Here is a 16,110-nt window from a genome sequence, read left to right as displayed (position 1 = left end):
TAAACAAGGCATCTCCCTGTTCTGCCTAGTGTTGCAACACTGATCGTCTGCTTCCTTTCACCGGGAGCAGCGATCAGTGACGTGTCACAGTAAGCCAAGCCCCCACACAGTTAGAATCACTCCCAAGCACACACTTTGCGAATCGCAAAAAGTGGCCCGGTCATTTGACAGCCAAATCCACTGGGGCTGAAGTGGTTAAGGTCCGTACACACGATCGGATTTTCCGACGGGAATTGTGTGATGGCAAGATGTTGTCCGATAATCCGACCGTTTATATGCTCCATTGGACAATTGTTGGATAGCATGCTTTAAAATTTTCCGATAACAAATGTGTGATGTCGGCTTATCAGATCGTGTGTACAGGAGTCCGTCTGAAAAAAATCGGAATTTATCCTTTAACGATCACACTTCACACACATTTTTCTCTGCTACGGTTATAGACTGTAGAAGGTTTGCAGTGGTGTTACCTCTCTACCGCCAGCTTTTGACTGGACAGTGAGTGTCTGCAGTACAAGGCCCCTTTCACACAGGGCGGATCAGTAATGATCCGCCTCCGTATGCTCAGTGGGGATCGCTCCCTTGATCCCCGCTGAGCCGGCAGATGACAGGGCGGTCCCCGCACACTGTGCAGGGACCGCCCTGTCTTTTCTCCGCTCTCCCCTATGGGGGGATCGGATGAACACGGAGCATATGTCCGTGTTCATCCGATCCGCAGATGGAATAAAAAACAGGGTTTTCTTCCGTCTGCAGAATCGGATCATTGCGGAGGCGGACAAGATCGGGTGTCAGTGGATGTTCATCCGCTGACACCCGCAATCTCATAGGGACCAATGTATGTCCCTTTTTCATCCACAAACGGATGGATGAAAAAGCGGACATACGGTCCGCACGTGTGAAAGCGGCCTAAGACTGATGAGGCCATCTCTGTGCCCATTTTGCTCTCTCCTCCTATCAATATTCTCTCTGTCAGCAAATTTCATCTACCGCCAGCACAGTGGCTAAGTGGTAAGCGCTTTCAACTGGCAGCACTGGGGTCATCGGTTTGATTCCCAACCTTGGCACTACCTGCCTGGTGTTTGCATGTTCTCCCTGTGCCTGCATGGGTTTTCTCTGGGTACTCTGGTTTCCACCACACTTCCGAGACATGCTGGTAGGTCACACTGCCTAACAGAAATGGTGGATCTCAAGTTATAGAGATCACACACGCCTCAATTAATCCAAATGGACTCAGTAGAGGTAAACAAAGAAGGGGTTTTGAGGTGCAAAGCTAATTGGGTGTGGGGGGGGGGGGAATTCTTCACTTACAAATATCAAGTGTTTTAACACAGATTTATTGGTTGTTTAGAAGTTTATCCCCTTTTCCGTATTACTTTTTTAGTCATTAACAAGATATGACAAATATTCAGAACTTCATTGACAGGTTGTGTTGAGTAGGTCATAAAAGTAATTGTTAGGAAAGAATCAAGTAGATATGCACAACAGAACAAAAGCAAATCATGGTTACACAAAACAAAAATAATAAAGGGCAATAGACACTCAACGTTGCACAAATGCCATCTTATATGGGATGGGTACATTGGCAAAGCCAGTCATCCTAGGGTAGATATCGGACTCTGAGAACTGGGTATCTGAAGTCAGTGTAAATTTCTGTAAGATGGTGGTAAGGAACAGGAAAAGTTCTGTACGAGACAAGCCTTCCCCAAGACACATTCTTTTTCCTGTAGAGAGATAACAGTAAAAAAATATTTCTATATGTAAAGTTGCATTGGTAGTTTTGCCCAAATTAAAAAAAAAAATTCAAGGGTCCTTTCTCATGGGTGGTATCTGTTCCAATCAGCAAGGGATTTGTTCACAGGTCAGAGCTGACTGGACTAAATGTCCATTCAGTTTTTGTATCTGTCTTTGACGGCTGTTTTGGCAATTGGTAAAATATATAAAGGTGGAAAAACACATCTTGCATATAAAGAAGACATCATCTGCTATACTTGCAGCCTGACTGATAAGAGTCCTGTCTGCTGTGACTTATATTATCATTGCATGATTATAATTACTATATTAGGCTGCTCACATCCTAAAAAACATAGGTTTATATGCTGTATATGCCAAAATACCGTATATACTCGATTATAAGCCGAGTATTTCAGCACATTTTTTTGTGCTGAAAATGCCCCCATCGGCTTAAACTCAAGTCACCTTTTTGCACCTGATTTCCCGGACTTTGGGGACCCATGTTAAATGGTAATTTCTGTAGTGATTTTGGGGGCCCGGTACTGGACGTTCGTAGGTCCCCTGGAACTTAGCACACATGTAGCCCCACTCTTCCTCTACAAGTGTGCAAAGTTTGTTGTCCGGGGGACCTACGGCCGGGGAGCACCCATTTTTCAAAGCCAGGCTCCCCTTCCATAGACTCCCATGTTAAATGGTAATTTCTGTAGTGATTTTGGGGACCCGGTACTGGACGTTTTTAGGTCCCCTGGAACTTGGCACACATGTAGCCCCACTCTTCCTCTACAAGTGTGCAAATTTGTTGTCCGGGGGACCTATGGCTGGGGAGCACCGATTTTTTAAAGCCGGGCACCCCTTCCATAGACTTCCATGTTAAACGGTAATTTCTCCAGTGATTTTTGGGGACCTGGTACTGAACTTTCGTAGGTCCCCTGGAACTTGGCACACATGTAGTCCCATTTCTCCTCTATAAGTGTGCAACGTTTGTTGTGTGGGGGACCTACGGCTGGGGAGCACCGATTTTTCAAAGCTGGGCACCCCTTCCATAGACTCCCATGTTAAACGTCAGTCTAGTCACACAGTGAGGCATGGGCATAGTGAGGCATGTTCACAGTGAGGCATGGGCACAGTGAGGCATGGACACAGTGAGGCATGCAGATGGACACCCTAGGCTTACACTCTAGTCAATACATTTTCCCAGTTTTTTGTGGTAAAATAAGTTGCCTCGGCTTATATTCGGATCGGCTTATACTCGAGTATATACGGTAGTTTTTATTCTCAGCCCACCTCCTAAAATATAGACTTGTGTTCTTTATATGCCAGATTTAGATTTTTATCTTTAGTCCAGGTCCTAAAGTATATTCTCATGTGCTTTCTATGCCAGAATTTGATTTTTTATTTAACCACTTCAGCCCCGGAAGATTTGGCTGCTCAATGACTCAATTGTCAAGCGACAATTTTGAAAAAAAAAACACAATGGGGTTTATTTACTAAAGGCAAATCCACTTTGCACTACAAGTGCAAACTACAAGTGCAAAGTGCACTTGAAATTGCACTGAAAGTGCACTTGGAAGTGCAGTCGCTGTAGATCCAAGGGGGACATGCAAGGAAAAAACAACAACATTTTAGCTTGCACATGATTGGATAAAAAAAATCAGCAGAGCTTCCCCTCATTTCAGATCTACCCCTCAGATTTAAAGCGACTGCACTTTCAGTGCAATTTCAAGTGCACTTTGGACTTGTAGCTTGCACTTGTAGTGCAAAGTGGATTTGTCTTTCGTAAATAACCCCCAATATCTTTTACCTTTTGCTATTATAAATATCCCAATTGACCTCCCTGGCGGTATGATTTTTTTCTGGTTTTAGGTGCTAAAACGGTACAAGTATTTTGCATGAAAATTTGGCGTTTTATACTGTAGGCCTGTAATTCTTAAGAATAACTCACTTAAATCTGTCCAAACAAGAGTCTAGTAGACATCTTGGGTATGATAAAGTTTTATTTTTTTTTATAAATTATAATATAATAAATAACTATAAATAATTATAACAAATAATAATGTAATTATAATAAAAATTATTCAATAACGTAATCAAATCAAAATCACTGAAATTTGCTCAGTTGCAGAATTGTCGCTGTCATTACTTTTCTTTTTTTATGACGAATTTCCCCACAAATCGCTATCGCACAATTCTGTAAGTGATTATAATTTATTATCGTTGTTTTCTAGCTGATCTAAAACCATTTTTGACATAAAGGGACACTTTTGGTTGCTATGGACAATCTACAGTTTGCAGGCAGAAAGAACAGTTTTTATTATATAAAAGTACATGCAGGACACTGGGCAGACCACTAGGGACAAGGGAGGTGTGTATTTTTTACATACAGTACTGTAATCTATAAGATTACAGTATACTGTATGTATTGTGTTTATTTACATTATTTAATTTGGCGCCGTTCTCCACCCCCGTGCGTCGTAACGTCGCAGGGAACGGAGATCGGCGGCACACGGGCACTGTGTGAATCGAGCGAGGAGGACACCGCTCGCTCACACAGCGGGGAGGCATCGCAGGATCCAGGGACAAGGTAAGTAAACAGTGCCTGTGGATGCTGCGAGGCGAGCCCGAGTCTGGCTCGGGGTTACCGATCGCAGCACAAAAATTTAACCCCGAGCCAGACTTGGGAATACCGCCAGGGGGGTTAAAAAAAAATCCTCAGTTTAGGCCAATATACATATTCTTCTACATATTCTTGGTAAAAAAAATCACAATAATCGTATATTGATTGGTTTGCGCAAAAGTTATAGCGTCTACAAAATAGGGTATAGATTTATGACATTTTTATTATTATTTTTTTTTTACTAGTCAGGACTGCGATATTGCGGCGGACAAATCGGACACTTTTGACACAGTTTTGGGACCAGTGATATTTATACAGCGATCAGTGCTATGAAAACTGATTACTGTATAAATGACACTGGTAGAGAAGGAGTTAACACTAGGGGGTGATCAAGGGGTTAACTGTATTCCCTAGTATGTGTTCTAACTGTAGGGGGATATGACTGGCTAGGAGAAGAGAGAGATCGGTGTTCATACTTTGTATGAATATACGATCAGTCTCCTCGCCCCTGAGAGAACTGGGATGTGTGTGTTTACACACGCACATCCCCGTTCTTGTTCTGTAAGGAGCAATTGCAGGTGCCCGGCGGTTACCGCGACGGCCGAGCATCGGCTCTGGGGACACGCTTCAGCCACACGCACGCCCGCCATCGGAGGTGTCTTAAAGAGCCAACGTATAGCTACGACGGCTCGCGCAGGGGAGCCAGCATGCCGCAGTATGACTGTGGCGGCTGGTCTGGAAGCGGTTAACATCCCTATTGCAACCTTAATATGGACTTACTCTTTACTTCTAAAATAATGGCATTTAATAGCACTGTATAGCATAGGTTTAATAGATTATCATACCAGTAGAAAATGGCATAAAGGCTTCATTTCTCTGGAACTTTTCATCAGAGTCCAAGAAGTGATTGGGGTTGAATCTACGAGGGGTGGAAAAATAATTTGGATCTCCCAGGACAGAGCACAGCAAGGCGCAGACTCCAGTACCCTAGAAAAAATATAACAAAATGTTACTAAGCTATAAATCTGCAGATTACACACTGACTTGTCCTCCTATTCACTATTATCTCAATGACTGCGAACTTTAGGCTAGGTATTACTGATAAGTCTTGTCAACAATTATAAAAAGCCTCTAAGGCCGCATTCACACCTGAGCGTAGCGTTTTCGGTTGTTTTTTCCGGTGTTTTTTTTTTTTTTTTTTTGCCAGACAGAAGTGCTAACTACTTAGCCACTGTATTGCCCCTTTGTCTTCTCCATATCTTTCACAGTTTTGGTTCTCTTTGCAGTCCATCTAAAAACAACTCTCTGTGCAGTGTGACAAAGTTGCAGAGATTTTACTGTTTAAAGAAAAGTGTTGTCACACTGATCAATCCATATCTAATAGCTAGATTCACAAAGAGTTAAGCCGGCGTATCAGTAGATACGCCGTCGTAACTCTTGATTTAAGCCGTCGTACATTTAAGTGTATTCTCAAATTGAGATACACTTAAATGTAGCTAAGATACGACTACCTGTGCCGTCGTATCTTAGCTGTCTAGTTCCGCCGGCTGCTAGGGGCGTGAAAGCTGATTTACGCCGAGAATGCGTAAATCAGCGAGATACGCCTATTCACGAACGTACGCTTTCCCATCGCAGTAAAGATACGCCATTTACGTAACGCGTTTTCAGGCGTAAAGTTAGTCGAACAAATAGCTGGCCTAGCCAATGTTAAGTATGGACGTCGTTCCTGCGTCGAATTTTTAAAATTTTACGTTGTTTGCGTAAGTCGTCCGTGAATGGGGCTGGACGTAATTTACGTTCACGTCGAATCCAATAAGTCCTTGCGGCGTACTTTGGAGCAATGCACACTGGGATATGTCCACGGACGGCACATGCACCGTTCGTTAAAAACGTCAATCACGTCGGGTCATGGTTTATTTACATAAAACACGCCCACCTCTTCACAATTTGAATTTGGCGCGCTTACGCCGGCCCATTTACACTACGCCACTGTAACTTAGGAGGCAAGTGCTTTGTGAATACAGCACTTGCCTCTCTGACTTACAGCGGCGTAGCGTAAATGCGATACGCTACGCCTGCACAAAGATAAGCCAGTCTTTCTGAATCTGGCTATAAAATTAAAGATCTTCTCTTAGAAACAAGGAAAATTATTACAATTCAAATGCTAGGCAAGAAACCAGATGTATAAATAAAAGCCACAAGTAATTTAGGCCCCATTCACCTCTAGCAATGTAGTAGCATCACGTTTTGGTGACTTGTTATGGAGCGACGCCATTCATTTGAATGGGCTGCTGCTCCAAGGCCCACAAGGTCATTAGCTTTCTTTGAGATCGGGGGGGGGGGATCCTCCAGGCACAGTTTTCTCCCAATAGGAGTGCCTGAGATCTTCTCCCCTAGATTCTGTACCAACGCCACAGTAGTGGGTCGGGTCCTTTAGATTGATAGTGCCAGTCCATGATCGACTATCCTGTTCCATAAAGGCCTTGTATGTTGCCATAATGTAATGTGATTCCAACTGTGGAAAGAATGTACTTATTGTTTATTTTATTGTACATAATCAATAAAAATCTTTGAAAGAAAAAACTTGTCAAAGTAGATCATGTACCCTTTTTTGGAGCCAACTTTGGCACATTTTTGGACAGAGTTAATCTGGCATGCTTTCTTTGTGCATTTTGTCAAAATGCCCTTTTCGGGTGCAATTGGGGTGCTATTGGAAATTAATACACGATTCAGATCCAGAATTATGGCCAGAGTCACATTTTGAATCTCTCAGATGTGATTGGGGCCTTATACCAAGTTTTCACTTTCACAGAATAGATCTGTTAGAATACTCTATGAATAGTTATAAAACATTTCATTGTCCACCAGTGCATGTCGCTATCTTCTTTAATTTTTAAATCAATTATTTACCTTTGGAATAGTGTAGCCTCTAAAAACAGTGTCCTTGATAGCAGAATGGGGAGCATTCATAGGGATCACATTGCTGAATCTTTGGATCTCATGGATCACAGCTTCAGTATATGGCATCTTGCTCCGGTCCTCAATATGTGGATCTCGCTCCTGCCCAATCACATGGTCAATCTCCTCTTGGACCAAAGCTAAAATAAATATACAAATGTTTTAAAAGATTATTTGATTAGATTAAAGGAGAGCTTATCCATGTCTTTTTGGACCTTGCTTTGTGCACTGGTGCGCAGTCATGTTGGAACAGGAAGGGGCCATCCCTAAACTGTTCCCACAAAGTTGGGAGCATGAAATTGTCCAAAATCTCTTGGTATGCTGACGCCTTAAGCGTTCCCTTGACTGGAACTAAGGGACCAAGCCCGACCCCTTAAAAACAACCCCACACCATAATCCCTCCTCCACAAAGCAAGGTCCATAAAGACATGGATGAGCGAGTTTGTGGTGAAGGAACTTAACTGGCCTGCACAGTCCTAAACTCAACCCGATAGAACACCTTTGGGATGAACTAGAGTGGAGACTGGGAGCCAAACTTTCTCGTCCAACATGAGTGCCTGACCTCACAAATGAGCTTCTGGAAGAATGGTCAAACATTCCCATAGACACACTCCTAAACCTTGTGGACAGCCTTCCCAGAAGAGTTGAAGCTGTTATAGCTGAAAAGAGTGGGCCAACTCAATATTGAACCCTACGGACGAAGACTGGGATGCCATTAAAGTTCATGTGCGTGTAAAGGCAATATAATAGTGTATGTACTTTCAAACGGTGCCACATTTAGTTGAGTGGAGTAATAACACTATGCAGGGAGTTTCTAAGATTAGTTGCAACTACTACATATATCAGGATTACATTTTGAATTACTGTATGTATTGAAGCAAGAATTATTTTCATCCTTGTGTTGCCCTTTAATAAAAAATCAGAGTTGACTTTCCCAAGAAAATTATGGTTGGGGGATAACTGCAGTAACAATGACAGGATGAATATTTCTTCCTCCTAAGTGGCTTTTTAAACCAGTGGTTCTCAACCTCAGTTTCCAAGTACTCCCAACAGGCCATGTTTTCAGGTTTTCCTTTACTTTGCTGCTTTAAATAAGAATCAATTACATGGTATTGCTAACAGCTATTTTATCTAAGGGATAAAAAAAACATGGCCCGTTGGAGGTACTAAAACTGGAGCCAATCAGCTTCTAACTTCACCTTCTTCAATTAAGCCATGGGTCCTTAAACTACGGCCCATGGGCCGGTTTCGGCCTGCCAGTGTGATTTACCCAGGCCGCGGACTGCCCCTTTTATATGGCAGCAATCCCCCTCCCCTCTGCTACCTTTTTATCACACAAGATGAGAAACACGACAGGTCCGGACAAAAGGTGGGTCTTTTGAGTTAAGCAGCGGGGCGATTTCAGCAATCAAACACCTTCCTTTCACTAGCAAAGTCCCGCCCTTTGTCCAGACCTGCCATGCTTCACATCTTGTGTGATTGAGGTAGCAGAGAGGCGGAGTGCTGGGATGTTATAGAAGGGGTGGTAGAGTAATATCAATGAGGGGATCTGTGATAGGGGGAGATCTGTGATGGGGGAAGATCTGTGATGGGGGAGTCTGTGATGGGGGGTCTGTTATGGGGGGCTATGTGAGGAGGGGAGTTTGTGTTGGGTGGGCTTTGTGATGGGGGAGTCTGTGAAGGGGGATCTGCTATTGGGGGGACCTGATATGGGGGCTTTTTGATGGTAGTCTGTAATGGGTGATCTGTTATGGGGGTCTGTAATGGGGGTCTATTATTCTGGGCTTTGTGATGGAGAGGAGTTTGTGTTGGGGAGCTTTATGATGGGGAGGCTCTGTTATGGGGGCTTTTTGATGGAGAGGAGTTTGTGGTGGGGGGGTCTGTTCTTGGGGGTTTTGGGATATAGAGGAGTTTGTGTTGGGGGTCTTTGTGATGGGGTCAGTTATTGGGGTCTTTGTGATGGAGAGAGTGGGGGAGTCTGTGATGTAGAGGAATCTGTGATGGGGGGGGTTCCGTGATGAGGGGGGTCTGTGTTGTGGAGGAGTTCTGTGATGAGGGGAGTCTGTGAAATACTAATAAGTTTATGTTGATTAAAATTGTTCTTTATTTTAAATATTGTATTGTTTTTTCCTGTTTTTTTGCACTTCAAATAAGATGTGTGCATTGGTTCATATTTTTTTAAACTATAGTCCGCCCCCCCAACAGTCTGAGGGACCATGAACTGACCCCCTGTTTAAAAAGTTTGAGGACCCCTGAATTAAGCTTTGGCAAAGAGACCTGGAAGCTAATTGTTTCTATGCAGAGCTGCACCAGATTTTGCACTCTCCAGTTATAGTAAATAATCCCCCAATGGCTCAAGCCAGAAGAATAATAAATATCATTGCAACAGAGAACTGGGGATGTGAGCCTGTGCATTGCTGTCAAACTGACAAGTTAATCATAGAGATAAAAATCTAACTGATTGACTTTGATGGTGCTAAATTTTGTATGGATATTTGGGGGGAACCCCACGTAATTTTTTTTAAATTGACGGCGGGGTTCCCCTTATTATCCATATCAGACCTGAAGGGCCAGCTATTTTATTTTTATTTTTTATGAATGAATCATCTCTGAATTGCCAGAGCCGACAATTCATTAGAGCCACAAAGCCGGTTTTGAATGCCTTTTTTCTTTCAGAAATTACACTTTGTGCAGGGACAGTTCTATGTACTGGAAACATGCGCTTTTTCACATGCTGACTTTACACCCCCCCCCCCCCCCCCCCCCCCTAGGTACGAAATTTAAAGTAATATTACACTTTTATTGTTTCACTTTTAGCATTATTAAATTCACTGCTCCTGAAAAAACGGCCGTTTTTAAAACTTTTTTTTGCATTGATACATGTTATCTGGGACAAGACCCAGGTCCCCAAACACTTTTTAGGACAATAAATTGCATATTAGCCTTTAAAATTAACACTTTAGATTTCTCCCATAGACTTTAACAGGGTGTTCCGCTGCTTTTCGAATTTGCCACGAACACCCCTAATTGTTCGTTGTTCGCCGAACAGGCGAACAGGCAATGTTCGAGTCGAACATGAGTTCGACTTGAACTCGAAGCTCATCCCTACTAGTAATGGCGGCGATCAGCGATTTTTATCGTGACTGCAACATTATGGCGGACACATCGGACACTTTTGGCGCTATTTTGGGACCATTCACATTTACACAGCGATCAGTGCTATAAATATGCACTTATTATTGTGTAAATCTGACTGGCAGTGAAGGGGTTAACCAGGAGGGGGCACTTAAGGGGTTAAGTGTGTCCTAGGGAGTGCTTCTATGGGTAGGGGGGAGTGGCTACATGTGACATGACACTGATCACCACTCCTGATTACAGGGAGCTGTGATCAGTGTCCTGTCACTAGGAAGAATGGGGAAATGCTTGTTTACATCAGCATTTCCCTGTTCTTCCTCTCCGTGAGACGATCGCGGGTACACCCGCAGACATTGAGTTTGCGGGACCTGCGATCACACTCACAGAGCTCGTAGGCCCACAATGCTGCATCTTAAAGGTGACGTACAGGTACGTTGATCTGCCTGTACGTGCCATTCTGCCGACATATTTCGGCGTGAGTCGGTCGGCAAGCGGTTAACACACCTTGTATATCAGGATACTTCAGAAGTATGAGGAATCCATGTTTCAGAGTGGTAGCTACAGTTTCACCACCAGCAAAAAACAGGTTGTTAAGAGTCAGAATTAAATTCTTCATGTTGAATTCTGAGTCCGGATTATCCTTCTCCTGAAAACATAAAAAAAAATTTTTTTAGAGGTCCTTTATGTACAGAGGAGCACATAAGGTATGTTCCTGCTTTTTAACACATGAAATTAGGACAATATTAGACCAGACTCCGTCTCCAATCCCAGAGCCACCAAGCGTAGTATTACTACACCTTCCACAGGACATTTTAAATTGAGGCCACACCATGAAACAGTGACAGGATTAAATGTGTAGGTAATTGTGCTACTATCACCTGAACTGTCACAGAAAAATATACTAATTAAAAAATATTAATCACAAGTTAGACTAATTCATTAAAATTCTGAAAATTCCCTTTTCTTCCTGCCCTGAAGACACAACAGAAAGCAAGAGAATACTCTATAAAGCACAAGTCTTCAAACTATGGCCCTCCAGTTGTTCAGGAACTACAATTCCCATCATGCCCAGTCATGTCTGTGAATGTCACAGTTTTACAATACCTCACGTGGTGCGTAGTTCCAGCTGGAGGACTGTAGTTTGAGGATCCCTGCTATAAAGGGAAAAAAGCTACCCCTTTTATAAACTGTCCCTAAAAATTGAAGTATTCCCTAGATATTGAAGTATAACTAAAGACAAAACTCCTGTTTTTATTGCTACCTCTATCCTTATTAGGGAGATCCATTCTCTCTATTTGTCATGTTTACCGGTATCATCAAAAGTGAAAGTAAAAGGAAGTCCCACATTTTTGGCTGTCTCCAGATCAGTAGGAGAGGGGACATCTTTCAATAGGGGGACAATACTTCTAGTGATCTGGGGGGGGGGGGGGTTCCAATGGATTCAGGGATTTCCTTTCACTTCCCCTTTTTGGTTATGGGACAGGAAGTGCATTTTAATCTCCCCAATGAGACACAGATTGCAAAAAATAATCTGACAGGGGTTTTGACCCTCCCTTAGGCCTCGTACACACGACCGAGGAACTCGACGGGCGAAACACATCGTTTTGCTCGTCGAGTTCCTTGTTAGGCTGTCGAGGATCTCGGCGTGACAATTTTCTCCATTCCCGTCGAGGAAAAAGAGAACATGCTCTCTTTTTGACTCGTCGAGTCCCTCGACAGTTTCTTTGTCGAAAAATGTACACACAACCGGTTTCCTCGTCAAAAAACAATAAAACAGCAAGTTTCTTGCTGTTTTTTGCCGAGAAACTCGTCGTGTGTACGAGGCCTTACACTATCCAAAATGAAGAAAAAAAATGTTCTCTCAACTCCTGTCCTGGTAACAACTTTACCATCACTTTCTCTCTTGGTAACAATTAATATGGGGACATACAGAAAGTAATGCCCCGTATGAAACACGATCGGTTTTCCCTGTCGGAAAAAGTCAGATGAGAGCTTTTGGCCGCGAATCCCGACCGTGTGTATGCTCCATCTGACTTTTTCCAACAAGAAAACTGACAGGGAAAAAAGGAGGACCTTATTTTTTCCCGTCAGGAAAAAATCCTAATGGGAAAGCCGTTCGTCTGTATGCAATTTCAACGCGCGCAAAAAAAAAGGGCATGCTCATAATCAAGTTGACGCATGCTCAGAAGCATTGAACTTCATTTTTTTGTCTCGTCCTAGTCTTTTACGTCACCGCGTTCTTGGCAGTCAAAATTTCACCGAACTTTTGTGTGTATGCAAGGCAGGCTTGAGGGGAATTCCGTCAGGAAAACCATTGTTTTTTTTTTCAACGGGAAAATCGCTAGTGTGTAAGGGGCATTAGACCTCGAGCCACAGACTTCAATAAGAGCTGGATGGGGGTTCTAACTTATTCAGTATGGCTGGGTAGGCTGTACATACACTCTAAAGGATTTGAACATAGTTGATTTGTGCAATATAAAGAATATAGTTTACATGGTAAGCTATGTTGGGAAGGTCACCATTTTTGTTGTAATAAAAATCAGGTATAGGTGATGGCTTTATCACAGATTTTAAATATAAATTCATATTTTGCTATCAGGCAGATAGTAGGAATCATATGGTGCCAGAACTTTGCTTTAGATTAAACATCTCAAACGCAGATAAAATGGTGGTCTGAAATAAGAAGACTAAATCTTGAACGGTGTAATGTGAGTGGCGTCACCGGCGCAAACCAAGAAATATAAATGTGTAAATGTAGGATCTTCTGCAGTTATAGATTCCCCACTATATAGTGTGGGATAGTGAAAAGTGTATTTATGAAGGATAACAGCGCCAACCCTATACCTTGTGTCTAAACAATTCTGTCATACAATTCATGTGAACATACAAAATTAGGTGAATACATAAAAAATATATAAGAAAATATACAAAGAATAAAAAAAATATATAATAAAAATGATTGTAAACAATTATCAGTGAAAAATACATATTTAAATATATATATAGTCCCAGTGCTGCTTTTTTACATATATACACAGTGTCTTGCAAAAGTATTCACCCCCTTGGCATTTTTCATGTTTTGTTGCCTCACAGCCTGGAATTAACATGGATTGTTTGAGGATTTGCATCGTTTAATTTACAGAACTTGGAAGATTTTATTTTTTATTGTGAAGCAAACAACAAATAGGACAAAATAACAGAAAAAGTCAATGTGCATAACTATTCGCCCCCCTAAATTCAATACTTTGTAGAGCCAGCTTTTTAAGGTATCACAGCTCCAAGTCGCTTTGGATAAGTCTCTATGAGCTTGCCACATCTTACCACTGGAATTTTAGCCCATTTCTCCTTGCAAAACTGCTCCAGCTCCTTCAAGTTGGATGGTTTGCGCTTGTGAACAGCAATCTTTAAGTCTGACCACAGATTTTCTATTGGATTGAGGTCTGGGCTTTGACTAGGCCATTCCAACACATTTACATATTTCTCCTTAAACCACTCAAGTGTTGCTTTAGCAGTGTGTTTGGGGTCATTGTCCTGCTGGAAGGTGAACCTCCGTCCTAGCCTCAAATCACACACAGAGTGGTACAAGTATTGCTCAAGAATATCCCCAGTTTCCCAGTCCCGATTGCTGGGGATGGTGTTCTTTGGATGATGTGATGTGTTGGGCTTGCGCCAGACATAGCATTTTCTTTGATGACCAGAAAGTAAAATTTTAGTCTCATCAGACCAGAGCACCTTCCTCCATACATTTTGGGAGTCTCCCACAAATGTGTAATTTTGTTGTTTGCTGAAAGTAGTGGCTTTCTTCTGGCCACTCTGCCATAAAGACCAACTCTATGGAGCGTACGGCTTATTGTTGTCCTATGTACAGATACTCCAGTCTCTGCTGTGGAACTCTGCAGCTCGTCCAAGGTTACCTTAGGTCTCTGTGCTGAGATTTCTGCACTCAGGACAGAAGTATGGGACATCTCCTTGGTGGATCCTCATGTGTAGGACCAGGCCAGGTTTTGTCTGGTAACATCTGCCACACTTACAAATATTTTACAGGAATTAGAAGAGTTCAAACCTTAAAGGGGTTGTAAAGGTTTGTTTTTTATTTTCTAAATAGGTTTCTTTAAGCTAGTGCATTGTTGGTTCACTTACCTTTTCCTTCGATTTCCCTTCAAAATGTTTTTTTTCTTTGTCTGAATTTCTCACTTCCTGTTCCTCCTCAGTAAACTTGCCCACATCATCCGAGCCGTTCTAGCTGGGCATTAGTCAGCAAGCTCAACACAGTATCTCCCCGAAGGCATGAAGTGCCAAGGGAGGAGGCGAGCACACTGACTAACCCCCAGCCAGAATGGCTCGGATGATGGGGGGGGGCAAACTTACTGAGGAGAAAGGGAAGAAATTCAGACAAAGAAAGAAAACATCTAGAAGGGAAATGGAAGGAAAAGGTGGGTGAACTGACAATGCACTAGCTTAAAGGAACCTATTTAGAAAATAAAAAACAAACTTTTACAACCCCTTTAACACCCAATCCAACTGTCGAGAGACACTGGTGCACAGCCTCAGCTTCTGTAAGCCATTTAATATCATGTCTCTTGATTAGAAAATCAGCACTACAGTAAAGATCATCTAACAAATAAGAGTTTATTGATGTATGTCAACCATTCAGGCCTTAGGCTATGACTAAGGCCTGAACGGCTAGAATGCATTGTCTTTATTTTATTTTTATATAAACTGCTATTTGTTAGAGGATCTTTACTGTGGTGCTCACTTTCTAAACGGGTGATTGTATGAATACCTGATATCTGCAAAATAACTAAGCTTACTCTCTTGATAACTAGTTCTGGTTTATTATAACTGGTGTATATTACACTACTTTTAAAACCATATTTACACAATGTGAGTACCTGCTGCATTTTGATGAGGAAGCAATCAATGTAATCTCTGGGTTCATTTGGGTCCAAGGACTCCTGATTGATCTTCACTCTCTCAGCTACAAAATCGTTCAGCTCCTCCAGGAGCATGGTGATTTTCTGGTGAGGGCCTGGAATGTGGTTCATTATCATTGGAATCATGTCTTGTACCTGCAAATACATATTATAAATGTGCTTCATGGTCTATGAGAGTATGAAGACAATTTTAGCTCATGCCATGTTGTTTTCTCATACAATTTAGAAATGTGTGTTATGCCGCATACACACGATCAGTCAAATCGATAAGAACGGTCTGATGGACCGTTTTCATCGGACCAAACCGATCGTGTGTGGGCCCCATAGGTTATTTATCCATAGGTTAAAAAAAAGCAATCTTGTTTTAAATTTAACCGATGGATTCCTAACGAATAGAAAAAAAACGATTGTTAGTAGGCACGTCCATCGGTTAAAAATCCACGCATGCTCAGAATCAAGTCGACGCATTCTTGGAAGCATTGAACTTCGTTTTTTTCAGCACGTTGTTGTGTTTTACGTCACCGTGTTCTGACACGATCGTTTTTTTAACCGATGGTGTGTAGGCACGACTGACCATCAGTCAGTTTTATCGGTTAACCGATGACAACGGTCCATCAGACCGTTCTCATCGGATGGACCAATCGTGTGTACACGGCATAACACATCAAGGACAATTTGTTATTGTTACCTGCATCTAAAATCAACTCTTCCCCCTCCTAGTAGTCTAAAAATGCTTTAACA

The 16,110-nt window shown here is 42.3% G+C and overlaps 1 protein-coding gene across 1 annotated transcript in view; it reads right to left on the bottom strand.

The window, feature by feature from the left end:
• Nucleotides 1-1,312: 1,312 nt before the first annotated feature.
• The window catches only part of LOC120913325 (cytochrome P450 2G1-like), a 38,265-nt gene continuing 23,467 nt past the window's right edge, over nt 1,313-16,110 (bottom strand). Inside the window, exons 5-9 of the mRNA XM_040323193.1 lie at nt 15,328-15,504; nt 10,940-11,081; nt 7,253-7,440; nt 5,188-5,329; nt 1,313-1,718 (exon numbers count right to left, since the gene is read on the bottom strand). Of these exons, the coding sequence (XP_040179127.1) occupies nt 1,537-1,718; nt 5,188-5,329; nt 7,253-7,440; nt 10,940-11,081; nt 15,328-15,504 (831 nt within the window). The 3' untranslated portion in view covers nt 1,313-1,536. The remainder of the gene's footprint in view (nt 1,719-5,187; nt 5,330-7,252; nt 7,441-10,939; nt 11,082-15,327; nt 15,505-16,110) is intronic.

The sequence above is a fragment of the Rana temporaria genome, chromosome 9 (assembly GCF_905171775.1).
Source record: "Rana temporaria chromosome 9, aRanTem1.1, whole genome shotgun sequence".
Classification (NCBI taxonomy): Eukaryota; Metazoa; Chordata; class Amphibia; order Anura; family Ranidae; genus Rana; species Rana temporaria.
This window is presented reverse-complemented; position numbering and strand designations above follow the sequence as displayed.